We start from the raw sequence: 27,997 nt of genomic DNA, 5'->3' as shown, positions 1-27,997 counted from the left end.
TGAGGCACAAAATGACACACTCCCTGGACGTATTACGCTCATATGACTCGAAGAATGACTTCGACCTTGATTTTCTACTCTGAACGCATTATTGTAGCAAACAATGGGTGACGTCATTCTATTAGAAGGACAGACTTTTGTTCCAGTAAAACTTAAAACGGCCATTCTGCTCGTTAATTTGCCATAACTGTTATTTTTTTTTTTAATAAAAAAGAAAAACTTTCAACCATTACCGTAATTGCAGTGCAAAGGCACCAGGACCGGCAACAGACCCTACAATTACTCCACTTCGTATTCAAGGTCTAACGAAATTTTATGTTTAACGTATTACGGTGACACATCTGAATATACAATTTATTTCCCAGTGATTTCTCGGGATACAAGAGACTGGCAGCACGAAACACAACCGGCGGGGGAGTCATTTCTAAAATCTCTGGCCTTGGCAGTATAAAGAATAGTCAAGATGCTGCTCAACTTCGAATTTTATCCCGCTCCAATTCATTCTTTTATTCCTGCTGTAACCAAATGGCAGAATGGTCTGCTTAATCCTGTACTGAATCGTTGAGAATTTAAGATCATTTAAAGCTTGGGGATTTTCTTATGCATTGTTTTTGTAATTTTTATTTATTTTCTATTTTTTTTTTGAGCAGGATGACATTAATTCTATTTGTTGCGTCTTACTGAACCCCGTTACAGATCCTATTTTTACCTGTTAATTCTCTGGCAGTTCTTTCTATACTTTTTAATTTCCTTTTGTGTACTGAGCTGCTTTGCCTGTTGGGGCCACTGGGATTTTTATTTTTTATGCAAGCTAATGCTGCAGCTTGCTTTGTAATAACAAGGTTTCACCTCTACAACGCAGCTCTCTGAAGTCATGCGGTACACGTCAAGCTATACGCATTTTCAAAGAAAATAGACAATGCGATATTCGCAACCCCTCGAGGTTAACGAAGTTTTCTGTTCTAAAAGTGTATAGCACCCTCAGTCTCCTACGCGTTCCGATTTAATTTTTCACCTTGGGACAAGTCTCCACGACATACTTTCTTTCCAATGCCCTTGGCTGATTTGAACAGTCATTCCCATCTCAGTTGATAGGGGAAAAAACTAGGATTACCTCAGGTAATGTATGAAATACCCCTTCCCACTTATGAATTCCCGTTCAATAATGAAGACTCCGAATGAATATTCCATGACTAAGATAACCCGTTTAATGTTAATACGTTAAAGATAAATGCACAGATCTCCTGTCTTTGAAAAGGAGGCCATGACCCCTGACACTGTTGGTAAGAACGACTTCGAAAAACCTGACCCGACCTAACCTCAGTTCAGTTCAGCAGACTCAAGTACCTCCCCTGAGGCATGCTATTTATAACAGGTGTAAAACGCTCACTCACGCAACCTTTGCATGATGTCAGCAAACGTTTAACATGGGAATTAGGACAGTCAAGACAGTCGACCAGAGTCAATATTATCATTACCACCACAATAATGAACAAAAACGGACTATTCTATATATCCATCATAGTGTATTCCAGCGCCTCTCATGGGTCCTGATGTATTCAATTCCCGTCCTCAGAAGCACGACTGAGACTTTATTTATTAGTACCATTTATCATCAATGAGAAAAAAACCAAAAGAGAGCATTTAGAATACCTAAACGAAAAAAAAAAAAGTCAAAATTAAAACACAGGACTACAGAAATAGCGCAACAGAAAAACATTCTCGTCATAAACCCGCGACCTGAAACCTCAATGACATTAAGCGTTGAAAATCAAGAGTTATTTCAATAAGAACTTTCTGTGTACACAAGCTCGCCGGACAAACGGTGTGCTAACCCAGCCAGTGTGAGAGAAAAGGTCTTTAGACCTTGGTGAGACAAAAATAATACAGATCCTTATGGATGATATTGTGTACAAACGATCACGCGAGTGCAACGAACGTACTTGAATAATGTTGCGAGTGCCCACCTCTCCCCTATAAGAAGAATCCAAAAAGTTATTTCACAGCTCAACAAGAGATCTCTAACAGACAGCGAAGTTCGTGACAAACGATGAAGAGTAACCTATTTCTAAAAGGGACCAAATATGGCCTTCTATTGTACTGCATTATTTTGTTTTTGTTTGTATGGTCCTTTTACGTTGCATGGAACCAGTGGTTATTCAGCAACGGGACCAACGGCTTTACGTGACTTTCCGAACACGTCGAGAGTGAACTTCTATCACCAGAAATACACATCTCTCGCTCCTCAATGGAATGGCCGAGAATCGAACCCGCGACCACCGAGGTAGGACGCCAACACCATACCAACCACGCCACTGAGGCGCTGTACTGCATTATTTTACAAAGTTATGCAATGTCACACTACTGGTGGAAAGAGAGAGAGACTCCTGCACAAACAATCAATTGTTTGCCAGATGCTGAAATAATAATGATAAACTTCCCTTTCCAATCCCTGTAGGGATTTATTCCTAAATATAAAAATAATAATAATTAGTAGTAATAAACCGAAAGAAAGCTCAACTGCGTACATAACAGACTAAATAACTCTTAATATCTTTAAAAACTTCCACCGATTTCTTTCTTAAACATGTCTTAGGAGTTATTAAATGAGCAACATATCAAGTCCGTTCTGTCAAAAGCCATTAAACCGCAAGAAAACTAAAGCAATGGTGCACAGAGAAGGGAACCCGACCATCAAAACCTGTCAGTCACAAACAAAATGACAGAAATGTTACCTCTGGTGATGAGTTGAGGGAAATTATAGGCTGTTGATGCGAAAGTTGTCTTATCAAATGAAGACTCAAGACCCCCCCCCCCCCTCCCTACCCACTCCCCTTCTTGGCATAGTCTCCGTCCTTCCCCTGGAGCTCAATACGGACCCAAGTCTTATAATAAGAGATCGCATTTATCAACCTACAAACTGCACACGACCATAAACAGTTTACATGAAAGTCCACGGCCACAGGGGCATCTTTTGCTTCCATCCCCTTGGGCAGCCCAACCTTCAAAAATGTACCCTGAACCCTAGCAGTTATTTACCATAAGTGCCCCCCCCCCCCTTCCCCCCTCCCCCCCCCCCCCCTCAGGAGGCATGGAGCCAAAAGTCGTCTTGTTCTACGCTACCCAAATACCCCTTTCTTAACACCAGCCGACGCTGATGCCCATTCAAACCTCGCAAACTGGGAGGTGACCTTAAACTACAATTCCTGCAAGTAAGTCACCCACCCAACCTGCTAAATCGAGGCGAGTTTGTGCTTAATAAGCATGATGAAGTAAATTATAAATGACCCGCAAGGCAAATACATAATATCCCTACAAATAAAAAAAAAACATTCACCTAACTGTATTTCCCTTATCTAAAGATAAAGAGTATTGTTTATATGAGGCCACAGGGCCAATCTAATCACAACATTTATCAGCACGCGAACGGGACGGCACAAACAGAAGACAAAAGCACAAAGAGAAAACGACACGAAGAAGCGCAATACCCACGAATAAACGACAAGACTGACGTGAGTATGTGCCCCGTGTTGCCAAGAAGAGAAGCACTTCCTTCTAGGTACTACTGTGTTATTTTGAGAGAGAGAGAGAGAGAGAGAGAGAGAGAGAGAGAGAGAGAATCTACCATTTCAATACCCAACCTCCGTCCCTCACCCGGATGTGCTCTCCCGCTCGAAGATGAGGTCTTATTTTCAGAGACTCGAGGGTGGGCGATAGAGGGAGAAGGGAGGAAATAAAGAGGAGGGGGTGGAGGAGGAGGAGGAGGGGGTTGGGGGAAAGGGAGAATAGGAGGAAATAGCACCACACGCCTGGGGAAACCCCAAAGAGAACCGCAGTGAAAGCCAGGTACATTATATATAGAGGATATAGTTAACTCGAATGCGCAAAATATCTGGGAGGAGACTGAACTGGGTATGGCGGTTGCGGGAAAAGTGCAGGAAGTTTTGACTGACGCTTCCCAGAATGAAGTTACGAAAATGTGCGGCGGAATGATGCAAACAAGGAGAACAACCACGTGACAAAAGAACAGAGAACCGCGTGACAACAGAAGAACAAAGGGAGTTGAGTAAATATAGATGGGGAGTGCCTGAGGATAGGTCAAAAGTTGCGGAAGATTTCGTCGAACTGATGTTTCACTTCCTCACGAAGTAAATGACAATTTATATCATCTTACAGTCATCTTCATATACAACTCCGGATGGTCCAATTGCGTTCACCAGAACTTCGTAAGTTTAAATTGAGAGAGAGAGAGAGAGAGAGAGAGAGAGAGAGAGAGAGAGAGAGAGAAGAGAGAGAGAGGGGAATTTCCTTCATGTAAACAAGCATCACGAGATCTTACTCATTTCCCAACTGAAGATAAATGATTAAATAACGAAACTTTCACTGACTCGGGAGTAATCAATATATCTCGGGACATAGTAGAGATTTTCCCCTTATAATTATTATACAAAATTCTCCAAGGGTTTCTATAATCATAAAAATTATAGACTATGAGTACGTATATTAGTGCAGAACGAGTCCGATACACTGATTTGGCTACCATTTGACCCACTACATATATATAGGAAGAGTACAAGCAAGAGAAGTATAACAAAGAAGCATACCCATTAGGATGCCAAGAATCGGCCGCTTTGCAATAACGGAACAAGGCGCTTGCAGCGGCATTTCCACCTCCTGTGGTACGCAAAAAGTGACCTAAACACTGGGGAAGCAACAAACAGCCTTGCAAGCCTTAACCACAGAGGCACACAGGCACCTAGGGCCACAGCCGAACTTCATGAATGAAGTGAAGCTTGTAGAGGTCGAGAATATGACAGCAGCTCTTCGAAGAATCATCTCTTCCGAGAGAGAGAGATGAATTGGTATGCTGTGACGCAGTTCACCACCCACAAATGTTACAACAAACGGTATGGCGCGTGTGGCATTGGCATCATTTCTGTATAAAGAGGGAGCCATGCAAACAAAACGCAGGTTCCTGAATGTATGCACAGGCGGTGGGCGGATCCTGGTACGTCTGAAGCATGGAGACCCTATAGGGTCCTGGTACGTATGAGGCATTGAGACCCTATAGGGTCCTGGTACGTATGAAGCATGGAGACCCTATAGGGTCCTGGTACGTATGAAGCATGGAGACCCTATAGGGTCCTGGTACGTATGAAGCATGGAGACCCTATAGGGTCCTGGTACGTATGAAGCATGGAGACCCTATAGGGTCCTGGTACGTATGAGGCATTGAGACCCTATAGGGTCCTGGTACGTATGAGGCATTGAAACTCTGTAGGGTCCTGGTACGTATGAGGCACTGAGACCCTATAGGGTCCTGGTACGTACGTAGCATTGAGACCCTATAAAACTGTATAGCGCTTACGCGTGACGGGTGCGATGCGCTACGAGCTACAACAAAGTTTAAAGGCAGCAGAGATCAAGATTTAGTACTACTAAGCCGAGTGCTAGGTAAGCGTACTATACCACTACATATGTAGCTTGTCATGTGTTATTAAGTTGGAAATAATTTTCAAATTAAAAGTGGTAAACTTTACAGGAACACGACACGCTGAGAGAAGTCATTGACACGACATGCTACCTCGATAAGAACACCCTTATCTTATCCTTATCTTATAAACGAAACTGCTCTAAGCAGTGGTTATCTTTTGCCCAGCAAAAGTAAATAGGACTTGGTCCACCATCCAGAGGTATCATGTTGGAAATATATTTTCTGTTTCGTTTGAACTTCCACTACCAAATAGTGCTTCGTGTGTCTGTAATCTGCTTAAGGCATTTACTGATCGGTTTGTGGATTTGTATAAATTTAATTTTATTCGTCATCGGCATGTCTTCCTTTCTTTACACACAGTTATAATAGAAGATTTCTTACCAAGTCCTGCTTTTTGGGCTTCATCTACGCATGTGTGCCCACGATGAATAAATAAGAGTTATTCCTGAAATCTTATCTCTTGGGAAATTCCGTAGAAAAAACAAGAGTTTGACACGGAAAAAAAAAAAAAAAAAAAAAAAAAACTCCAAACGACCCGACAGGTGGAGATGGCAGACTTGATCAACACTATCATAATTTCACATTCATAATGATCACTTGGTCTCACTGAACAACCCTAAAGGCCTTGCACTTCCATAAGAAGCTTCCTGAGAACAAAATAAACAGTAATTTTTGGAAGGACAAAATAATGTATTTGGTCATAAGAATCTAAAAGTCTAAGGAATACAATACTACGCACATTTTAAAAATGTACTACTACAGAACAGTAAGCGTGAATATGTCTTCGGAAAAGAGATTTGAACATCAAAAAGAAAACCTTCCATCATGGTAGGAACCAAAGTTGATTCCGGGAAAATTAATGTCATTATCATTCTGGGACTCGTACAATTATGGTGGCACACGTCGCGATAAAGCTCCATCGATCGACGCTGGGCAAGAGAATAGGAGCAATTCAATTGAATCACACAAAAAGAGGCAAATTCAAAATACGAACTAGTAAACTAAAACGATCATGAAAGACCGGATGTCAATCTCAGGAAAATCTAGTAGACAGAAACAGCAGGTCTGTGTGTGTGTGTGTGTGTGTGTGTGTGTGTGTGTGTGTGTGTGTGTGACTACATTCTAAAAGGAAAGATCTCGCTTCGAGTCAAAAGAGCAGGAAAACGTGACGAGCAGCAACCATGATAGGTCACGAAGCAACTCGACTTGCTATGTTATTCATATACGACGAGGTCAACACCGACTTGGAAGACTTCTTCAGATATTTGGGGTTCGTTCAGGCACTAGAAATAGCATCAACATTTCAATCAACTTTAGCCCACAGAATGTATATGAGAGAGAGAGAGAGAGACGAGAGAGACTGGAGAGAACGACGAGAGAGAGAGAGAGAGAGAGAGAAAGTAACATTTAACGGGAAGCGATATAAAGCACACTATAATTGGAAAGTCGGATACACGAATAGAAAAGGTGGACATTCCAGAGACACGGAGAACGGGAAAAGAAGAAGAAGAAAGGAGACCAACGAAAGTCAGACAGGAGAGAGAGAGAGAGAGAGAAAAATAAAAACTATGACCAAGAGTTCCCATTACCCAGTGAACCCGAGAGCCATCTGACTTCTTCCACAACTCTCCCCCCCCCTAACCTCCCCCCACGTCAAATCTCCCTCACGAGTAACGGTCCAAACTCGAATATCACAACCCACTCACCCACACAACACCCCCGACAACTCGGAAACCCATTCACCAAACTTCCCCGATTCTCGAACGCCATTCCCCCACTAAATAACTTCATCCCATCTGGCATAATACAAATATTACATAATTTCTTTTCCAACCGGATATATTAGATATAAAAATGATATAAATCCTCAGTATTTATGGGTGTCAAAAACTGAACTCTAAGAGGTCTGGACTTGATCAAAGTATTACGGAATTTTTTCTTTATAATGCCACAAATGATTTTCAACAGAGATCGAAGGTATTACAAGATCTTGATACTTCAAACTATCTCCACAGAGTGAACCTTCTCGACTTATTAAGAGCCAGAAAAAAATATTTAATCTCAGTCCGTCAGACATTTCCGCTAATCAGAATACCTGCACTCTATAAATACGTACAAGTACCTGCAAAACTTCAAAATCCTGTATACACCACAAAATAAATATATTGACTACTACTCACGTACAACACCATCCAAAAATGCAATCTCACCTGTAAAGAGAAGAAATACAAATTAGAACAACTTCCACATTAACACACGTAAAATAGAAATGACATCGCCAAAGGAAAATGATACTATTCCTTAACACCGAGTCAACTGGTTTTTAAATAAACACCATTTTCTTTATAGCTGAACGATTTACAGTTTTCAGAAATAAACCAGCATGGAACCTTATTCTTGTCTCCCTCTCACCCTCCGTTCCCCCCAAAAATCAAGCAGTCTGTCTCACCCATCAAGTGGGGTTAATTTGGAACACCCGACAAACCAATCGCTCTCAAATTCACCCTGAACCGAACACGCTGCTCTTTCTTGGCTTCATCTAGATAAAACATCGATTACAGATTCATATTTAAGGTAAAAACGTTTCTCATTCCTGGCCAAATGTATTGCAAACGTTCTGCCTTTATTTCGCTGTTGTTCTCAAATGTTTCGTAAACTTCCCCACCTCACTCGTTACCAAGGAGGTTAGTCACCCAACCCCCTGCAGTTAATATCACTTCTGTTCCCACTAACCCCCTCCCCCCCCTCCAACCTCCTCACTCTTACAACAAACCCCCTCCAGCTCACTTTGGCGCCAACGGGGTTGGGACGAGGGAAGGCCGAGACGTAAAAGCGCACTTTCTAATGTACCAAGAACTCGAAGAAAACTGAATCAATGGTGTCACCGTATCAGAGAGAGAGAGAGAGAGAGAGAGAGAGAGAGAGAGAGAGAGAGAGAGAGAGATATTCTCTCCATTTCCCTTATGTTCATTTAGTTCACTCAATGTAACTAACGATTTCGTTAAAACAGAGATCGGGACGTCACCATTTTCATTTTAATACAACTAAGCAAATCTGAACTGTGTTTACTTAATCTTTGCTTCATAACGAACCTATTTTAAGCAAGAAAGTGTAGTAATATCTTCCAACATTTCAACCATATTGAGAGAGAGAGAGAGAGAGAGAGAGAGAGAGAGAGAGAGAGAGAGAGAGAGAGAGAGAGAGAGAATCTTATATCTAGTACCTTATTTCTTCACGCACCAGAAACTCATTTAAACTCGTTAGAGAGAGAGAGAGAGAGAGAGAGAGAGAGAGAGAGAGAGAGAGAGAATGAATAAATTTACTACTTGTGCTAATAAATTCCTTTTAAACGGGGGAAGAAGAGATGGCTTCCGATTCAAACGTAACTAACCCCCCCCCAAAAAAAAAAAATAGCATTTCACTTCAGCTCATTTCTTTCCGGGCAAAGCAACCATCACGGAGGTTGATATATTCACAATGATCACAATACATCATGTTGTCACAGAGTAGGGGGGACAGGAATATTCAGAGTGGAGTGTCCAGGGGGGTTATAGCCCCCTCTCCCCCGGCCTGGTCAGGGAGCGACGCCCCAAGCTACCTCTCTCTCCCTACTCTACATCCTCCTCCTGCCGTGCCCTGACCTGGCTGAGGGGCCGTGCCCTGACCTGGCTGAGGGGGATGTGGTAGTGGGTTCAAATCCTTGAATTTCGTCATACTAATATACCTAGAAAAAAACCAGCGAACTGCTTACCATATTCGAAATCGGGTTTTGGCCTTCAAGTGTTTGGGAGTCTGAATGTGAAGTGCTTGAACAGGGTCCTATTCATTCGTTTATTTTACGTAAAGCCAGAGAGGGATGATTCCCTCTCTGGCGGTCCCTTGTAAGTATTCGGTCGGGATGATGAAATGCGTTCCGGAGGCAGTGCTTGACGGCTCAAGGGTAATATTAATAACAGATCAGACACTCTTATGCCGTAAAAACTATAATATTCTAAAAACTCATGCAATAATACTGACGAACTTAAGCTTTACGAGGGTAACTGAACCTTTGCACATTAACAATAACTATACTAGTGCTGAAGAAAGAAAAAAAAACAGAATTCTTCCTTCAGTTTACAACCACAGACACACAGTTAATCAAATCTGGGATTTCCTCTTGAAGCTCGATCATATCTTGTTTGTCTACTACGTATCAGATGTAACGAACCAAGTAAGGATTCGTTATCAGGCGAAAATAATGACACCAACAACGTTGGATCAAGTAGGGCATTCCTTATTATTCTCTGAACAGCCAGGTACTCCTGTGGCATTGGCCGTGATGCCCCAAACTGTTGGTCAGCATTGTTGGACTCGGAAGCATCCAATCGTTCATTTTCATGGCGCTCAGGACTGACTTCCCTTGAAGTTCCTGGTATCTGATCGGCGCCTGAAGGCAGTCTGTCTCTTAATGCTGAATCAGCTAACGGGTTTCCCCCTATATCCTGTGCTATGGGATTGGCCCCAGAGTTCAAATCATTACACGAAGCCCGGGGTGCTTCTGTAGTTCTCAAAGAGCCATTGCTTAATGTCGAATTACTCTGCAGATGGTTAATAGGCTGAGAAGTATTGTTGATCACAGGTGTATGTCCAGGCATAGACTGAAAATGACTGCAATGCTCGGGTCGTTGAACAGATCTACTTTCTGACACTGAATCACATGAGGGATAAGGAATAATCTGCCGTTCGTGTATCAAGGGGTTTCCCACGTAAAGCGTGGGGTAAATATTTGCATCACCTTCCAGGCTACTTGGACTAATAGCTAAAGGCCCTACAACAATTTCCCTAGAACCATCATCATAACCCTCTGTACTCCTCACAGGACCTCCGACAGCTAACGTAGGAGCTGCATCCTCACTGTCGTGCCATGGCTCTAATCTTCTCAAATGCACCAGCGCCCCTAATGGAAACCTGCACTGTTGAGCAGGATTTCCATACACATCATCATCAGGAAGTGAGCTATTGACGGCCACTGATGGTTCACGAAATCTTAAGAAGGAAGTAAAGGGCGAATTCTCAAGGCCCCCTTCACCTGTTCCAAAGAGTGAATAACTTAGAAACTCATCCCCATACTGCCGTGAAGATTCACGAGGAATCAGCAGCAAATGTCCGTTTACTGGAACATTTTCGTCACCATAACGATAAACCAAAGCATCAACAGGTACTTGGATGCCGTCCCTATCTACCCGTTCAACAGGACGACGATCTGTTGTCAAGTGATCATCACTCGATGCCTCGCGATTCCTTACAGCTGTTTCGGCAGGTGGCAACGCTTCCGCACCTGCCACCGGGGGTTCCTCTGAACTGGTTGGCAAGGTGTCGTAAGTCACCCTTTGTTCATACACAACTCGATCCATGTGGGTCTGAACGACGTGTACTGATAATTCGGGGTGTCGTCTTTGGGCGACACTCTCATCTGGACCAGTCAATGCTAATTTGATGAAGACATCGACCAACGTTCGTTCGGTCGTTTCAGATTCACTTCCGTCTGTGGAAGTAACATCATCGTCCACGTCGCCTTCTCCTACCCCGTCGCTGCTTCTTTCGAGACCTTCGGAATTTTCAGGGTTGCTCATGTCGAAAAAAAAAAACTACACCACGCAATCAAGATTACACTGATCCAGTCAAATAAAGGGTATTTATTTTGACTGACGCTTTACATCTACAGAATTAGTCTCGTAAAAAGCACGAACACAGCCGAACACATGCCGGGTATTTTTCTGAACACTCAAAATAAGACCGATGGGCAACACAGCATCAGCGATCTAGAAAATTTTTAACAACTACGAATGAATAAGACTAGGGATAACACAAGTGATTCGTCCGGAGGTCAGTTCTCGAATGGCATCAAGACAACACCTGGTAAACAGGTCATATTCAAAAAGGGCATTCAAAATCGGGTTTAATCTTAAACATGCCCAGGGGCAAGAAATGAGACTTATGGCCTCTCGATAAACTTTGGGTAAATTAACGAGTGACCTTGGTCAGGGAAAATTCCAGTCACTTCTCTAACTGACTATCCTTCCACATGTTTGCTGGGGAATGACTTTGTTAATCCTTACCCACGCGGGAGCCATAAAAACTTAGTTAGGGCCTACTACAGTATTTCCTAAATGACCAGAGCTCTCTGGCGGGGTTGTTTGGGTCCTCCCACGTGCGTTTAATCTCCGCATATCTGCAAAACTTATTACAACAACAGAGATATAAAACCATTTCTCCCATTAGATATGAAATATCTTTTCCGTTCCGCAGAATTCTAAAACAATTACATAGGTTCAAGATTGAGCTTTTTTTTATGTAATTACAAGAAACTGAATCAGATTTCCTATTGACGTGGCATCTCATTTTGGTGCTCTGGCCATCATTTCAAACAGTTCCACGTGCGTTTGGATCCACGGATAAGCCGCTTAGATTCTCTCCATGGGGCACTCTCGGTGGTCACTGTACATGTCTGGAGGCAGTTCTCCGTTTTACAAATATCTTTATTTCTTAATATCGTAGGTATAGAATAGGACAGATTCTCTCTCTCTCTCTGAAACAATGACTGAATATTGCTTGAATACGAAATAGCAAAGTTTTGGCCTGACTGAAGTGTGGAGTGACTTGGACAAATACTTACAAGTCATTCATGGTCATCTCGAAGTCATGGATAGACATCAACTTCACAGCCGAGAAAAGGCAATCGTATACAAAATAAATAGGAAGGAGATTAAAGTACCTGGGAATGAAAAGCCCCTATGATCTTGTAATTATAGCCTCTGGGTTTGTCTCGAAGACATTCAAAGGTCTGTCACTCACACGGGTCAGATGTTTTTGTACAATTGGCACAAGGCAGATCTTTAAACGCCACGCCAGAGAGCTCTCGTCGAGGTTGCAAGACTTATAGCTAAAACATCCAAAACAAATCTCCTATTTGCACAGTTATATTCCTAGTAAAGCAATATCAACAGTAAGAGCGAACAAGACTAACATAACTTGTAACAACTTCTTCATGTCTGCAATCAACGAGAAGAGGGCCTTTGAATCTCCTCGTGGATCTTTCATGGGATAATCATCTTCTACACTGACCTTATAAACAAATGCTTGTCCATATCCCCAGTCTATCTCCCATTCCATATGAACTAATCACGCTATATATATATAATATATATATAGATATATATATATATATATAATCTATATATTAATTATATATATAAATATATAATATTTATATAATATATAATATAATATATATATATATATATATATTTATATATATATATATATATATATATATATTTAGATATATATATAAATATATATATATATATATACACGCGTTAGAGAGAGAAGAGAGAGAGAGAGAGAGAGAGAGAGAGAGAGAGAGAGAGAGAGAGAGAGAGAGAGAGAGAGAGAGAGAGAGAGAGAGAGAGAGAGAGAGCATTTACTGACATATTTCCATCTCACAGATGACAGATCCTTAAAACAACAACAACAAACATACGACGGAACTCATCGACAAAACAGTCGAAGGATTTTCGACAAACAACATTTTCGGAAATAACTAACGGTAACATTTTTGTAATGACAAGAGAATTAAACCACTCAACACGAATGCCAATATGATATCGAGTTAAGGAAACAATAAGTGTATTTATACTTAATGGACTGAAACAATGAGGGAGGTCAACTAACGCCTTGTGGTATCCTATATAGGATGATATTGAGACACACTCAATCACGCACTGAATGAGACAAGTACCATCAGCACTTAGTTCAGAAATTGTCCTTAACTGTCACTCACAAATAGGCTATTACACATGCACAAAGAACGTACAAGGTTCCGTTCGAATAAGATTTTTTAATTTTTTAATCAAAGCCATCAGAAAATATTTCAAAATGTAATTTACCTTTTATTTTAAAAGAATGAGAATTTTGGTTTTATAATGATAGGATTTGTTTCTTCTTTTGTATAATCAACTACAAAATATTTACTAACATAAAAAATTTGCCATAATCATGTGAAAATAGGAAAATACTCTGCCAAAATAAAGATTTTTGCTTATGAGGTCAAAGGTGTCACAAATTCATCAACACCGTATGCTACTTAAGTTGTACCTGCGCCAGTTCAACACAACCAATAACTGGCTAAAAAGATGTCAGTATACCTCTACTGAAACCTTAAAAACTTACGTTTCGTCAGTAAACCAGAGAAAATGGAAGTGCCACCGAAAAGCTAAAGAATTCCGAATGACAAACTCGTAGAAAATTATGTCATGAAAATACACATCATTTAAAGTGAATGGGCAGACAAATTCTCCCGACTTCACATTTGTTTAAGAAACCAGAATTATGCCAGTACTCGAATTTAAGCGCCATCAAATCCAATTTGCATTTGCACATATTTAGACTTTAATGTAGGTTGGGTAAACTCATTAGGGGGGGTTCATGCATATGAGAGAGAGAGAGAGAGAATTATTAGTAGTTTCACACTAGGAGAGGGAGACAGAAGAGTTGAGGATTGCCTGCTTTGATAATGTATAATTCGACCAACCAATGACCAATAACGTTAATTATTTTCCCCCCATTATTCTTTCCACCCTATCTACAACCCATAAAAGTTATCTAATAACAACAACATATTTAATTTCCTACGTAGCTTCGACAGAGACTAATTGTATTTAAAGGGAACACACACACACACTCGTCATTCCTCGTCCAACGCTGGTCACTCACTGAAGCTGATACTGCCGCTGCGACACGAATTCAGCAGAGACGACCTAACACGAGTCTCTTACTTAATTACGGGGGGCTTATTCTCTTTATTCTAATTTTTCACCTTGTACCTCAAAATTAATACCGCCTAGGTGTTTATTTTTAAAGTTAGTGAAAATAATTGTTTAACATTAACATCTAATACATGAATCTGTAACGCGACTTTTTACAGTATTTGAATTATATTGATAAAATCTTTTCCCCAAAAGACGCTCATAAGTTGGGAGGAGAACTCGGTTGCTTCATTGTATTCAGAGTTCCAGAGTAACAATTACTTTACAGTATCCAAATTAATGTTTTAAGAAATATAAGCCAAAGCAAAGGATCTTGCACGTTGTTGCTTGCTTCGATTTCATACCAGCCAATTTTATATATTATATTATATATATTATGTATATATATATCTATATATATATATATATATATATATATATTATATATATATATATATATATATACATATATTAAGTGTGTAGTATCCCTAAGGACATCCTAACTCCCGTACTCCCTAGTATCCTCGTTATGTTCTTTTAAATTCTCTCTCCCACCCCCCCCCCCCCCCCAATTAGGAAAACATTTTCATCCCCATGAAAGGCATAAGCACAATGGTTTGAATACAAGTTGGTGCCTGCCCAAATGTAACAATAGGAAACATACTATATCAGCCCATCTACTATTTATAACCACGGCCAAGTTTTTTTTTGGGGGGGGCTAAAATATACAGTCAACTGTTCACATTCGCCAATAAAATGTGCTGGAATAGCAACAAGGACCTCTGATCTTTTATATTATCCAGTTCTCTGCAAATGCTTTCATACGAATGCCAAACCACTCAAAAGGTAATGATATAAGATATTCTCCTTTATTTGGGACCAGGCACCACACTGGTGATAAGAGAGCGAGCTGAGTGAGAGTTCCGCCCTAGCACTAAGACAGGAAAGATAGTAGGTACTTCAACTCATAGTTCCGTATGTCCGTGAAATTCTCAGACGTTTCTTACTGGATCTGATATACAGCAATCCTCACCACTGATGGCGATAGGAGTTTTTTTTTCTTTATAAGATGAAATGTAGAGTCTATTGGGTGACATACCCCTTTCTATGTATTATAAGTAGTTACAATGATTTTATAACTTCCTAATACTCTACATATACTTTATATCGAAAGTGTTTCAATCAAAAAGGAAATTAATAGAGAAAATGACTTTCTCAAATGACATTCTAACCCATGTTGGTCAGAAACTGAATTAAGTACTTAAATCCCACTCGCACTAACATTTACTTCGACTCATATGTTGACAAATCTGCCAAATTCTGACATTTCTACCAAAGCCGATATACAGCCATTCTCAATGTGGTGGAGTAAAATTAATCACTTATAGTTTTTAAAAGTCAAAATATAAATAGGACTAAACCATTTCTAGGAACTGTAATATCCACATTGATCCCAAGACTTCTGGTGCAATTTTCATTGAAAGCCTCTAGTCCCGAAAGACAATGAATACAGACAACAACAGAGGTGATTATGTGGCGGCATACAAAAGGATAAGATAACTGTGGAAACAGGAAATGGAAAAAGTATGGCAGATGGGAAATACAGGGGTAAATCCGAGTATGTATGTAAGTAGAATACATACTTGCGCTTCTGGGAATTAAATACAGTCCCAAAACGAAACTGTTGATCTAAGAGCAAAAGGTGTCAATGAAGAGATGTTGCAAAAGCGAATTTAATATGTGTCCACTGAGTGAGTACTGTGCAGGGCTGTTGAATGTAGAAGACAGAACTCTCAATAATCAAAATGTGGATTATTAATCAATATCTCTAGAAGGGGACTGAAAAAAAACTAGAAGGCTGAAGACTGGAAAAGTACATGTGAGCTGATATGATTACTAATCAGATGTTACTATACATGTGTTGTTGAAAGTGAAGCAGCTCAACAGTCAGGATATCGCTGATAAGAAAAAGGACAATGGAATGGGTCATTTGTGACAGCGAGAATGTGTATAGTTTACTTTTTTTATGGGAAAAATATGACAGATGACAAAAGGATTCAAAAGGGACGTACCATGAGGGTTACACCAAGTGAATGTACGGAGCAAGTGCTTATTAGGAATGTTATGCAAGTAATTTGAGAGCAGTAATAAATATAGGTTGCACACAAGGGCCTGAAAAGCTAATGAGAATTACGAGAGATGTCATACAGTGCTGAGATGGTTTAATCATGTGAAGAGACTGGAAGCTGGCAGGCTAGGGAACTTTGCACCTACTAATTCACAACTGTCGAGGTTAGGGAGATGGAGAGAGAACGCTGGGAACGTAATGTAATGGAATGGCTAAAGAGTGGGAACCAGAGGCCCGTGATGCAGTGTGGTAGGGGGGTTAATGAACCGATGAGGAGTTAATATTTTAGAGATTTTATGCAAAATTATTTGCCCCTAATTTAGCAGTTACTAAATAAAGGCAATGGCAGTGTTTCCTTTTAAGGCAAATGGTTTATTGCTGAAAGTTGAAAAACCCATATATATGTATATACCTATTTACAGATTCATCTGTAGATCAAACAATTTAAATTTCACTTTCCCATCATAACCTCGCCTTTTTAAATATTTAACATTTACTAATATAAATAAATAAATAAATGCAAGCAAATGTGTAAAACTACGGACTTTTTCATATAAAGCTAATGAAAAATAGGTATTTCTTAGTAAAACTACAGACTTCTGAAATTGAACTGCAAAAAACATACCTTCAAGATTCTGATACATAAAATATCTGTCCAACATGGAGGGTGGTGACGAAGGAAATGAAGATCCACTGAACGGATCCCCTTGATTCAGGTAATGGTGCAGCTGATTTGGACGGTGCCTTGCAACTGCAGGCACAGACCAGTGCCTCGTCCGCATAGGGGGCACATCCCTGGCAGTGCTTCGTACAATACGTATATCTAAATCCCTGTGCCCAGCAAAGGATTGGCTGATCGACGAAGAGATGTGAAGCCTCGGCCGTGCCTGAGGTTCACTGAGCGATCTGACAAGCTGTTTGCCACAGTCTCCTTGTGCCCCCAAAAAATCCCCATCTCCCCCTATGTACCCACAAGCCTCTCTGTTGGAGGACCCTACTCCCCCACTCACAATGCCATACAGTGGTTCATCCTCTGAAGAGGAAGAACAAGATGATGATATGACAGTAGATGACGACGACGACGAAGAAGCCGAGGATGCAGGTGACGGAGGGGGAGTTGGAAACATCTGTCCAGCAACACAATGGTCACAAGCGCACCCAACACCACCACCACTTAAAGGCACAAGACCCAGGTCACTACTTTTCTTACTGTCCTCGTGGAATCTTACAGTTTCACGTTTAGGATCATTGTAGTTATAACACATGGGCATATAAGGTTTCAAAGTCACTATGGTACCCATGGTATCTTGGCCAACATCCCCAGCTCCACCTTGCAAAGGTGGTGGAGAGCCTGCTGCCGTCGGCTTGCGGTCTTTCTTACGACGTTTTCGAGGTTTGATAATCCTAGGCAGGCAGTTATCGGCATGACCTATGCTGCCTTCATCCGAGGTCACAGACACACTGTCACTGGCAGCAGCAGCGGGGGCTGCCGTTGTCTGATGGGTTGGGGTGGTCTGGTGGTGATGATTATGGTGGTGATAATCACTTGACGCCGTTTGAGCGTGTTGGTTATTGTTATGACCATGATTGCCTTTATGACTATGACTGTTACTATTCATATGACTACTGTGGTTGTTCTGGATGTGTCTGGTTGGAGGTGGAGGTGCACTGCTTCCTCTCATGGAAGACCCATTGCCACCCGCTGCTCCTCTCGTTCCTGTGAGGATAAGAGGATGGCCATGCGTGTGGAGTGCCAACTGTGCCAAGGGAAGCAGCTCGACATCGTCCATCTCTTCCCCATCAACTCCACAGCCGTCAGGTTGGCTCTTTGACGGGTGTTGTTGCTGAGGATGATGTGAATGACCACTATGCTGATTATGATGGGCACTGGAAGACGAATGCTGTAAGTGGTGGTGTGGCCTCTGATGGCTGTAGTGATTCTGAGGTCGAGCGATGGACCTTCCTGACGACCGACGTTGATGCATGAAGGAAAACAGGGGCATGCCAGTGAGAGGTGACCCTCCTCCACTACCCTCCAGACCATATGCACTGTCCCCTCTGCCGGAAGGACCTCCTCCTGCCCCACCGTGGGCATGATGCATTGTACCACCGGACGTCGAATGCCGCTGTGAACCACCTGATGCTGTTTTACCTCCTCCTGCAGGACGACAGTGTGGTGTCCCATCCTGGCTTGGATGTCGACGAGCTCTTCCCCCTCCTTGTCCTTGTCCTCCTCCTCCTCCGCCTCCGTGAGGGGGACTGACACCACCACTATTACCTGGTTTGGCCACAATGAGGCATGGACCCCGGTATCTTTCCACGTCATGCATACTGATAACAATAACAAATGGACAACAAAATGAATAAGAAAGACGTCGGAATTACGGTGAATTCTAAAAGAGAAATATGACCAGATGTGTTTCTAAAATCGCCGAGACATTTCTATTTCAGTACAAACAGCAACAATGGAGGCAATAATGGTAACAGCAACGACAGGAATAATGTAGAAAATCTTTAGAGTAGAAAGGCAGCTCTTACGAGAACTGGCAATGGATGGAGAAGAGATTCTGTGTGTAGGCAAGAATCTTCCCCTAAAAACTGGGGAGACAACAAAACACTTCCAAGAGACAGATCCTGAGATGGTTACTCAAAAATAAACAATAATGATTAATCAATACTTATATTCATAACAATATTAATCCTGAGTGTAAGTTGGAAGGGTCAGTTCCACAGCGGTGTTGTCCCCACAACAATGGTCAACAAATGTATCTAAGTTAATGAACCGAACCTAAATTGACTTGGGTCAAAAGTTTGTCTTGATAGCTTTGATTTGCTTCGAGTGACAAAAAATGTCTTTCTCTCCTTCTTGGCAGATTATGATTCGGCGACGGTGCCAACTTTCTCTTCGGTCATTTTCTTGTTTTTGTTTACTCGCTGTTCCCGACCTGTTGCTTTCGCTTCTCTCAAATCTCTCCTACTTTCTGTTACTGAACGACATTCTCTTCTCTGCAGCCAAAGACCTTTCCATATGACCGAAAAGACTATTATTTGACTTATATCGCAGATTATAAAAGATATGCTTCTTAATCACTTCATAAAAGAGATGCTACTTAATCGCTTCATAACTCCCGTGCAAAAGTAATCAACGTTTCTCTTGAGATCCTATACTTATCACAGTCGGTAGTGTAATGTAATCATGGTTGGAGAAAACTTTAAGGAAGATCCGATATACTCGGCACTAAACTCTGATTTTCCAGCGAGTCGGTCGATACAGATTCAAAACAATCAAGTCAGGCCAAAGAGAAGCACAGCAACAACTTCACTCCCGATGTCTAGCATCGCAAAACGAAGAAAACACAAAACACAAGTAATTTGCACATTCCCTCTTAATCCACTTTCACCACATAACACCTCTGACATCGCTTCTTCTGTCCTGGTATTTCACTTCCTTACACCGGAAAAGATAATGGCACACTGAAAGGCACTCGTTCCCCATGAGGCTTTTCGGTCCGACCGACTTCCCTCATCGGCCATCGTCACATCACGTGTCGGAACTCCATGTCGATCCGACGGAGACACCCTTCCCTTTCAACTGCCACTGACACACTGATTACCGCATTCGCTGCTCGTTGCTCGTCTGGCCCCGTCTCTCTCTCTCTCTCTCTCTCTCTCTCTCTCTCTCTCTCTCTCTCTCTCTCTCTCTCCTCGTGGTGGCCCTGTGGCGTTCACGCACAAACACACACACACACACTTCCTCTCTCACAACCTGGTGAACCCGACCACCACCTCTTGTCACTTCTTATCGTTGACCATTTAAGCCGCGATACTAAAGACGACACTCATCAAATGCGGACTGTTAACGAAGCTTTATCTCCTTTACATAATGTACACATATGGATGGGTGTGTACGATCAACATATGGATAGGTGTGTGAATCACCACAATCAATATTAACATCGCCAACGGATTTTGTCTTCAAATGGTTTTTGCTATCGGGAATTAGTGTCTGATTAGGAATGGATCCCGGACATGTATGACTGTCATTCCGTTTTATATGGTAATGAACCAGGTTGTATAAAACATGGTTTTGCTCTCTATTCACTATCATTATACTTAATTCTATAAGTATAATCTAACCCAACATTCGTCCCATAAACAAACATAAGACAAAACAAATTTAAATTACTAAATGAAAACATATTTCTTTAAAATCGGAACTTGCGTAAAACCGCAATAAAGCCACAGCAAAAGTCTAAGGAGATCGTTACGAACAAAGACAATGACAACAACAACTGCGCAACTGCTCCAAATCGTGACGCAAAAGGGCGTAACCGACATCCTTCCTCGGACCTAACCGAAAACTTCATCTGACACGCATTTACAAGCAAATACAATGCTTCCATGACGTAACGCTTCTTAATCATGCAAATCACTTCACACGCTGCTTGCTAACATAATAAGAAAACCGCCCATTATTTTGATCATTTCCCCAAGCGCCCCCCCCCCCCCCCCAAAAAAAAAAAAAAACACATGGTAGGTACCCTATAATAATTGTGAAACCTATGCGATGTACAATTCTTTCTCTGGATTTAAATACTGAAACTTTTGCAATATATATACTATATATATATATAGATAATATAATATATATATATATATATATATATATATATATGAATAGCTTGATCACGAAGTATATAAAACATGATGCTATGTACAATAAAGGTTTTTTTTGCCACAAAGGAAAAACTGAAAAAGCGTGATAGCCGAGTACTTTCGGTCCTGTTCGGACCCTTTACTGAACAGGAAGTACATGGCTATCTCGCTTTTTCATTTTTTCCTTCGTGGCATAAAAACCTTTATTTATATATATATACGTATATCTCTTTTCTCATTCTCAATACATCGCGCATCAACTGTTTAAGAAAACATCTAAGTACCTCAATAGGATAGAAGTTTAGGATAAGTGATTACCCTCTTGGAAATGACGTGAATACTGAAGGCAAACTGCTGGTGGGAAAAACACTTCGTTTTCCATTAACAATGGACGCACATCAAAAAAACTAATGAGAGACTCGTCGAAAAATGGAAAAATATAAGTTTAAAGAACGTACCGAGCCCGCGACAAGGTATCAATCAAACCCGCCTTGGCTACACTCAACAAAAGCTATTTCACATGCAAAATATGAACGCCATTTTCTCTGGCAAATGTCATCCTACTTTCATGGTATAGTCTTAATTCCCGAACATCTCCAACTTCGTCACAAACTACTAGTTGCAGAAACAGGTTATGTCAAATATCTAACATTGAATGATACTCTTGTGCGAGGTGTAGCGAAGGATTCTGGAACAACCCACCTACAACAATAGGACTTTTACTTTTTTTATTTTCTTTAACTTTTTCAATTATTTATGAGTGTAAGTAAGCGAAAGTATAATTTTAAAAATAATTTTAAGCAACTCTGCTGCAAAACATTAATGAGGGAAACAAAGAGTATGCGTAAATAGTTTCAAATCCGCTGGCAAACTTATGAAGGTGTCCATAAATCAGTAAAATTTACGGAAAAAATTATTTGTAAAAACTATGCACAAAAAACTGAATACCTCAAACAATTGCAAGTCCAGTCATCAAAGAATTACATGGGTGGATGTAAGGATGGAAAAGGTTGCTCTTATCACAACCCTGCAATCGGATAACAATCGCTTCGGTGTGTAATGAATAAGAAAAATGAGTTATTTCACCATTGAGAGAGAGAGAGAGAGAGAGAGAGAGAGACTCACTCACAAACAAGGCTAAGAACTCGACCGGCCGTGGATTCTCTACATAAATATTTAGATTCGTTTACCTACATTACAAGATGGGCACGCCTACTATTTCAATTTCCTCGTGGCATGGATTGGCTAGGGCATCTTGGTATTATTCTGAACAAGAAATGTATCGGCATAGAAACATGACTGGGCCACAATTCCTGAATTACATTAATTAGCTCAACTTTTGCAAAAGTCTACAATCAAAAGGTTTAACAACACAAACTGAATTCTGTCGCGCTGACGAAACTGCCAGAATACGAGAACATGAAAATGTGCAAAGGAAAATATGCCCCAAATTAAGACAGGCGTCATCATCACTAGAGGTAAAACAATGAGAAAAAAAGGCAGAACTGGTTTTGCACCTCAGTTTCTATATGGTAAGCAAATTTTATTGACAGAAGTAGTTAAATTGGCTATCTAAATTAACATTCCCAAAAATTGACGTTACAACTAATTGACCCAATTTTTGTGTTGATGGAATGTATTCACGAAAGTAGATATTACACATATCAAAAACACTACTACTGTTTAATGTTATAACTAAAAAAATGCACGAACTTCCACAACTTGAATAAAACAAAGTTATGCTCCAAAAACTGCAGTTGGAACACACCCCCAACCTCATATACTACTCACTCCATTATCTCTTACATCCTTTTCCCTCATTAACAATCAAGCACTTCCTTTCTTAATTTCACAGACTAAAAACATCCCGGCGGGAAGACGGATCTGCTAAGCATAGCAACTGATGTCATTTACTGAACAAACTTCCGATTAAATTACATTATGTATCACAGTACCTACTCATTTGTGCTTACTTCTCTTACAACAACAGACCAAACATTGCATGCTATTTTCAACTGTTCACATTACAGGTATGAAATTATGTTGGACACTTTTGCCTACACCAAAAGACAAGGCGCACTGCTCCTTATACAGGAAACAATATTACTTCTCTGATATTAATAATGAACTCAAGAGATTCTGGGTCATGACTGAGCCTGGAGAGAAAAAAAATATTACAACCTTTAGTAAGAGGATTTCAGTCATTTGTTCGCTTCCTGTTTGTTCTCTCTTCAGTACCAATAATTTAAAATTTTCAAGAAAAGCCTTACGAATACCAACAAGCACTAGCAGTGATCTGTAATCATTTCTGTTTAATATGGTTACTACTGCTGTTCAATTTCCTGTACTAGAGTCTTGATCAAGTATCAATGAAAAACAAAACTTAAAATTTAGAGTTTTGGCTATATTAGTATAGTAACTTGCAGATTGCCAAGAAAGCAATGGCAAAACTAATCAAAAGTTATGGTCTAACTTCCTCCTCGACTACCAACAAAGACCAATTTTGGAAATTTTTGTTAAGCTTGACTTAGAAAAGTGGCTACAGTGTATATTTACTAAATATTTTAATTCATGACTAATAATTCTCCCTATGTACTGAAAATATTTATTTCTATTCTCTAAATATTTCTGTAAATACTAGTTTCAAATATTAAAAAATATGTGAAAAACCCTACCTTTAATTTTCAAATTTTTTTCTAAAGTATCTTTACACTTGTAAATAAACGTTTAACATTCAATATTCTCTCTCTCTCTCTCTCTCTCTCTCTCTCTCTCTCTCTCTCTCTCTCTCTCTCTCTCTCTCTCTCTCTCTCTCTCTCTCTCATACTACAAGCAAGCATAGAAAAATGGTAATGTTAATAAACTGCAATGGATGTCGTCATGTTGAAGGATTTATCCCTAGTATTAAGATATCAAAGTGAAACCTGTGGCAAATGTCACTAGATCAAGATATGCCTACGAGTTTTCCATTAACCATAACCCCACCAATGCCAAACCATTATCTTTTCAACCCTCAGTTTCCACGAAAAATTTAACCAATCAAAAAAATTTTATCATTAACATTGTTAAGGATTCTACATAAAAACCAAGTATGCAGATTTGTTATCAATAATTTATTGAAAATTAGACAATATTCCCAAGATTTAAAAAATTCCTAGGAGAAAATTTATATATAAAATCACAGTAGTATTTCAATTTGGGCACAGCATTAATATCTTTATGTCTCATTTTCCCCTTTTGTGTTTGGATGTGAAACTAGTTCTCTCAAATATCTTTGGCCTTGTGTGCCACTGTCTGAATGCTAGTGGAAACCAAGTTGGCATTGCCTGATCTTCCTTCATGTGGCAGTCCGAATTAAAGCCCCACTCACGGCATAACAGATTTCACCATCCCTGAGAGTTAGGGATGGGGAGTTTGGGGGCTGCCCATTGGTCTTCAGGGAGTCACCAGCAGCCACTGCTTGGTTCTCCCTAGTCCTTCCTTAGTGTATCTTGGGAATTGGTCATGTGTATATGTTTGGTTTTCAAGATAGTGTGCCTGTGTAATAGCGATTCTTACGATTTTTAAACATTTAACTTATTCTCCATCAGTGCCATTTTCCTTAATCTTCTAGGCCTTCCTACATGTCTTTCCCCTGATAATTCCATTGCTATCGTTTTTCTGATTATGTTCACCCCTTATTACTTAACATTTATTTGAGATCTCATTCCATGTCCCATTAACTACAAATTTCATCTCAGCATTTTCCACATCTGTAATGTTAGCTTTCCACTGCCCAACAGACATTAATATCAGAATTTTATAGTCACATCTTTCCAAAATCTACACTTTATAAAAATCCCAATCTTTGCTGTACAAAGCGGTAAAAGCTTTGCACATATACCATGCATTCTTGCTCTGTTATCAATGTATTAATGTCAATTAATAGAGATCTAGGAATCTCTCTTCACTTCAAGGGTGTTGCTACATTTTTTCTTGTCCTTTCATTGTTATACTTAAACGTTCTGTTCCATGGCAACAAAAATGTTCTGTAACTTTCAATATCTGCTCTCCTACCCCAACTTGTTGTACTTCCTCATTTACTATTCTTAAAATTCTACTTTTTAACATCGCAAAGCTTTTATTACATTTATATTTTGCAATCATGAGTGCCTTGTGACATGTTACGTTCAATGTGCAGTACCAAGTTTACTTGCCACACCATCCACATAGCATCCATATTGCCACTTCCCAAAATTACTCTTTTGCTTCTCCAGTCACTATAAGCTTATAGATGCCTCAAGGTCTGCTGCTATATTGTAATAAAGAGCAAAAGTACCAGTAGTGATTACTGATAGACACCAACGTTTTCCTCAGAATCCTTCTTATAGCCCTGCTTACATCTTTGCTCTATATCTTGTGTTATAATTTGATCCCTATGCTATTCCAGGCACCTGCTGCTCTTGCATGCCTAACTAATTACTTGCCTTAGTCTTCTGCCAAATATGAAGTAGGATCTGCAACTATGAAGTATGATCTACATTTGCATGTTATTTGCTCTCCTACTGTTGATTTCTCTGCCATAAAATCAAACTGAAGACAAAACCCAGAAATCTTACTAGACCTTTCTCCAGCAATTTATCCAAATTTTAAAATCACTCTAAACTAATTAATTTCTTTAAGTTTCACTCAGCAGAGCATCCATTTTTCCTTCTGGTATTACTAAATACTTCTTCCCACTACATATTCTGGTCCTATCAAACATTTACCAGGTCTCAATATAATGTACATTTATTCTAGTCATCTCATCTTTGACTGGTTTACTGGCAACTTTTAAATGAACTCTATAGCAGTCTACCTAGCTTTGCAGCTAAGCCCTGCCCACTGCACGCAAGTGATTGGCTAGCTCTCAAAGGGGAATGAAGTCACAATAGTTTACAGTCCAAATGATTACCAGTACAAATTTGGCACCATTTGGTAATGTTGAGTTCCGTGTATGAATCATGACTCCACAGATTTGAGTTCCGAGTTGTGAAGTATGCACTTAATATCTCTAATAAAAGATATATTACACCATAAATATCATTATGAAAATCTTGGATAATTTTGTCTGTACATCTTTTTTTCATAATCACAGCCTAAATACATAAGCATCTTGCTTTTTTTCCTTTAGGTTGGTGTTGGCCTACATAAGCAATCTGATATAAGACTACATTAATTCAAATGAAGCATAGTCTTATGCACCCAGTTCTGATGTTAGGGTATGAATTAGTCATAATCCTGAATGTCAAACGTTAATATCATTGAGAGATTAGGCCTACACATCAATTTCTTATACTATTTTGAGGCAATGACTGGCCTACTTGCCAATCATATTTTAAGGCAATGACAGGGCATAGGCTGACACAGATATAAACTATCTTTAACAATAGATAAGATTCATCACAGATCATTCATCTGCCATTCTTCATGGCTTTAAAAGGAACTGTATTTACGACAAAAATAAAGTTTCCAAACTAAAATTTACCATAAAGGTGCCCATACAAATTCACATATTCATTAGTTCCCTAAGCCTTCCACAGCTTGGAAAGGATCACTTAAGTCTCTCTCGCTGGGAAACACTGTGGGTTCAGTTAAAGAAAATGCATACCATTTCTGTAATCCACTATCACGTACTGGGCAATCCCAATCTCAACTCGGAAAAATCCTTTACATAGTATGTACAGTGGAACCTTGGTTTTCGTACATAATCCATTCCAGAATGTCCCACGAAATGCGAGATAATAATTTCCACAAGGAATAATGTAAATACAGTTAATGCGTTCCAGACACCCAAAAATATTTTAAAAATACATTTTATAGGGAATAAACACAGTTTTACATACAGAAAACAATGAGAAATAAATGTAGACGACTACTGAAATGATTAAATGAACATTTAAGTAATTAAGGACGTTTGCAAAATGAGTGATGTAAAAAATTCTGTGAAGAATTCATCCCAACAAAGACTTAATCTGTCTCCTCAACATCTTTAATGACAATGCCGTGTTTAACTTAAGGCAAATTTTAAAGAAACTTCAGAAACAAATGTCTGGACAGTTTTGTTATGCAACAGTTGTCCAGTGACTCTCAAGCTGATCCTAGTGCCAGTAAAAAATGGAGAAGTAACCCCAGATAGGTCCTTGATACCTGAAGTCCTTCTGGAGGGAGATTTCCCCCTTCCAAGCAACAATCTCTCCTCCTCCCTCTCCCCTCTTCTGTCTTCCATATGCTAACAAGTGTCTTCCATAAAGATAAGGAAGGGAGAAATCTCCCTTTAGAAGGAATTTAGGTCCTTGATCCCTGAATTCCTTCTGGAGGGAGATTCCCCCCTTCTAAGCAATAACCTCACCTCTCTTCTGTCTTCCATATGCAACAAGTATCTTCCATAAAGATACTCTTATCTTTAAGGAAGACACTTGTTAGTGTATGGAAGACAGAAGAGGGGAGAGGGAGGGGGAGACGTTATTGCTTGGAAGGGGTGAATCTCCCTCCAGAAGGACTTCAGCAGGTATCAGGGTCCTATCTGGGGTTACTTCTCTTAATTTTTTACTGGCACTAAGATTAGCTTGAGTCACTGGACAACTGTTGCACAACAAAACTGTCCAAACATTTGTTTCTGGAGTTTCTTTAAAATTTGCCTAAAGTTAAACACAGCATTGTCGTTTAAGATGTTGGAGACACTGATTACATCTTTGTTGGGATGAATTCTTCACAGAATTATTTACATCACTACGCTTTGCAAACATGTCCTTAATTACTGCAGTAGGCACATCATGCATGCCTGTTTGCTTTCTGAATTTTTCAAACCAGCCTTCGATGGCCTTAAATTCACTAACAGCAGGACTTCTTGTAGGCATTTTCTCAGAGTTCAGCATGCAACACCCTGCAACACTTTGCTACTAATTCTTTCTC

General features: G+C 40.0%; 1 protein-coding gene across 2 annotated transcripts in view; it reads right to left on the bottom strand.

Moving 5' to 3' along the window:
• LOC135211225 (CCR4-NOT transcription complex subunit 6-like) overlaps positions 1-27,997 on the bottom strand; it is a 322,253-nt gene that overhangs the window by 163,051 nt on the left and 131,205 nt on the right. Inside the window, exon 1 of one of the 2 annotated variants that reach the window (XM_064244482.1) lies at positions 17,034-20,029. The exons of the other annotated variant lie outside the window; for it this stretch is intronic. Within the exon in view, the coding sequence (XP_064100552.1) occupies positions 17,034-18,738 (1,705 nt within the window). The 5' untranslated portion in view covers positions 18,739-20,029. Of the gene's footprint in view, positions 1-17,033; positions 20,030-27,997 lie in introns of those variants that run through there. 2 annotated transcript variants of the gene reach the window in all.

This window comes from Macrobrachium nipponense, chromosome 4 (assembly GCF_015104395.2).
Source record: "Macrobrachium nipponense isolate FS-2020 chromosome 4, ASM1510439v2, whole genome shotgun sequence".
NCBI classification, from domain to species: domain Eukaryota; kingdom Metazoa; phylum Arthropoda; class Malacostraca; order Decapoda; family Palaemonidae; genus Macrobrachium; species Macrobrachium nipponense.
This window is presented reverse-complemented; position numbering and strand designations above follow the sequence as displayed.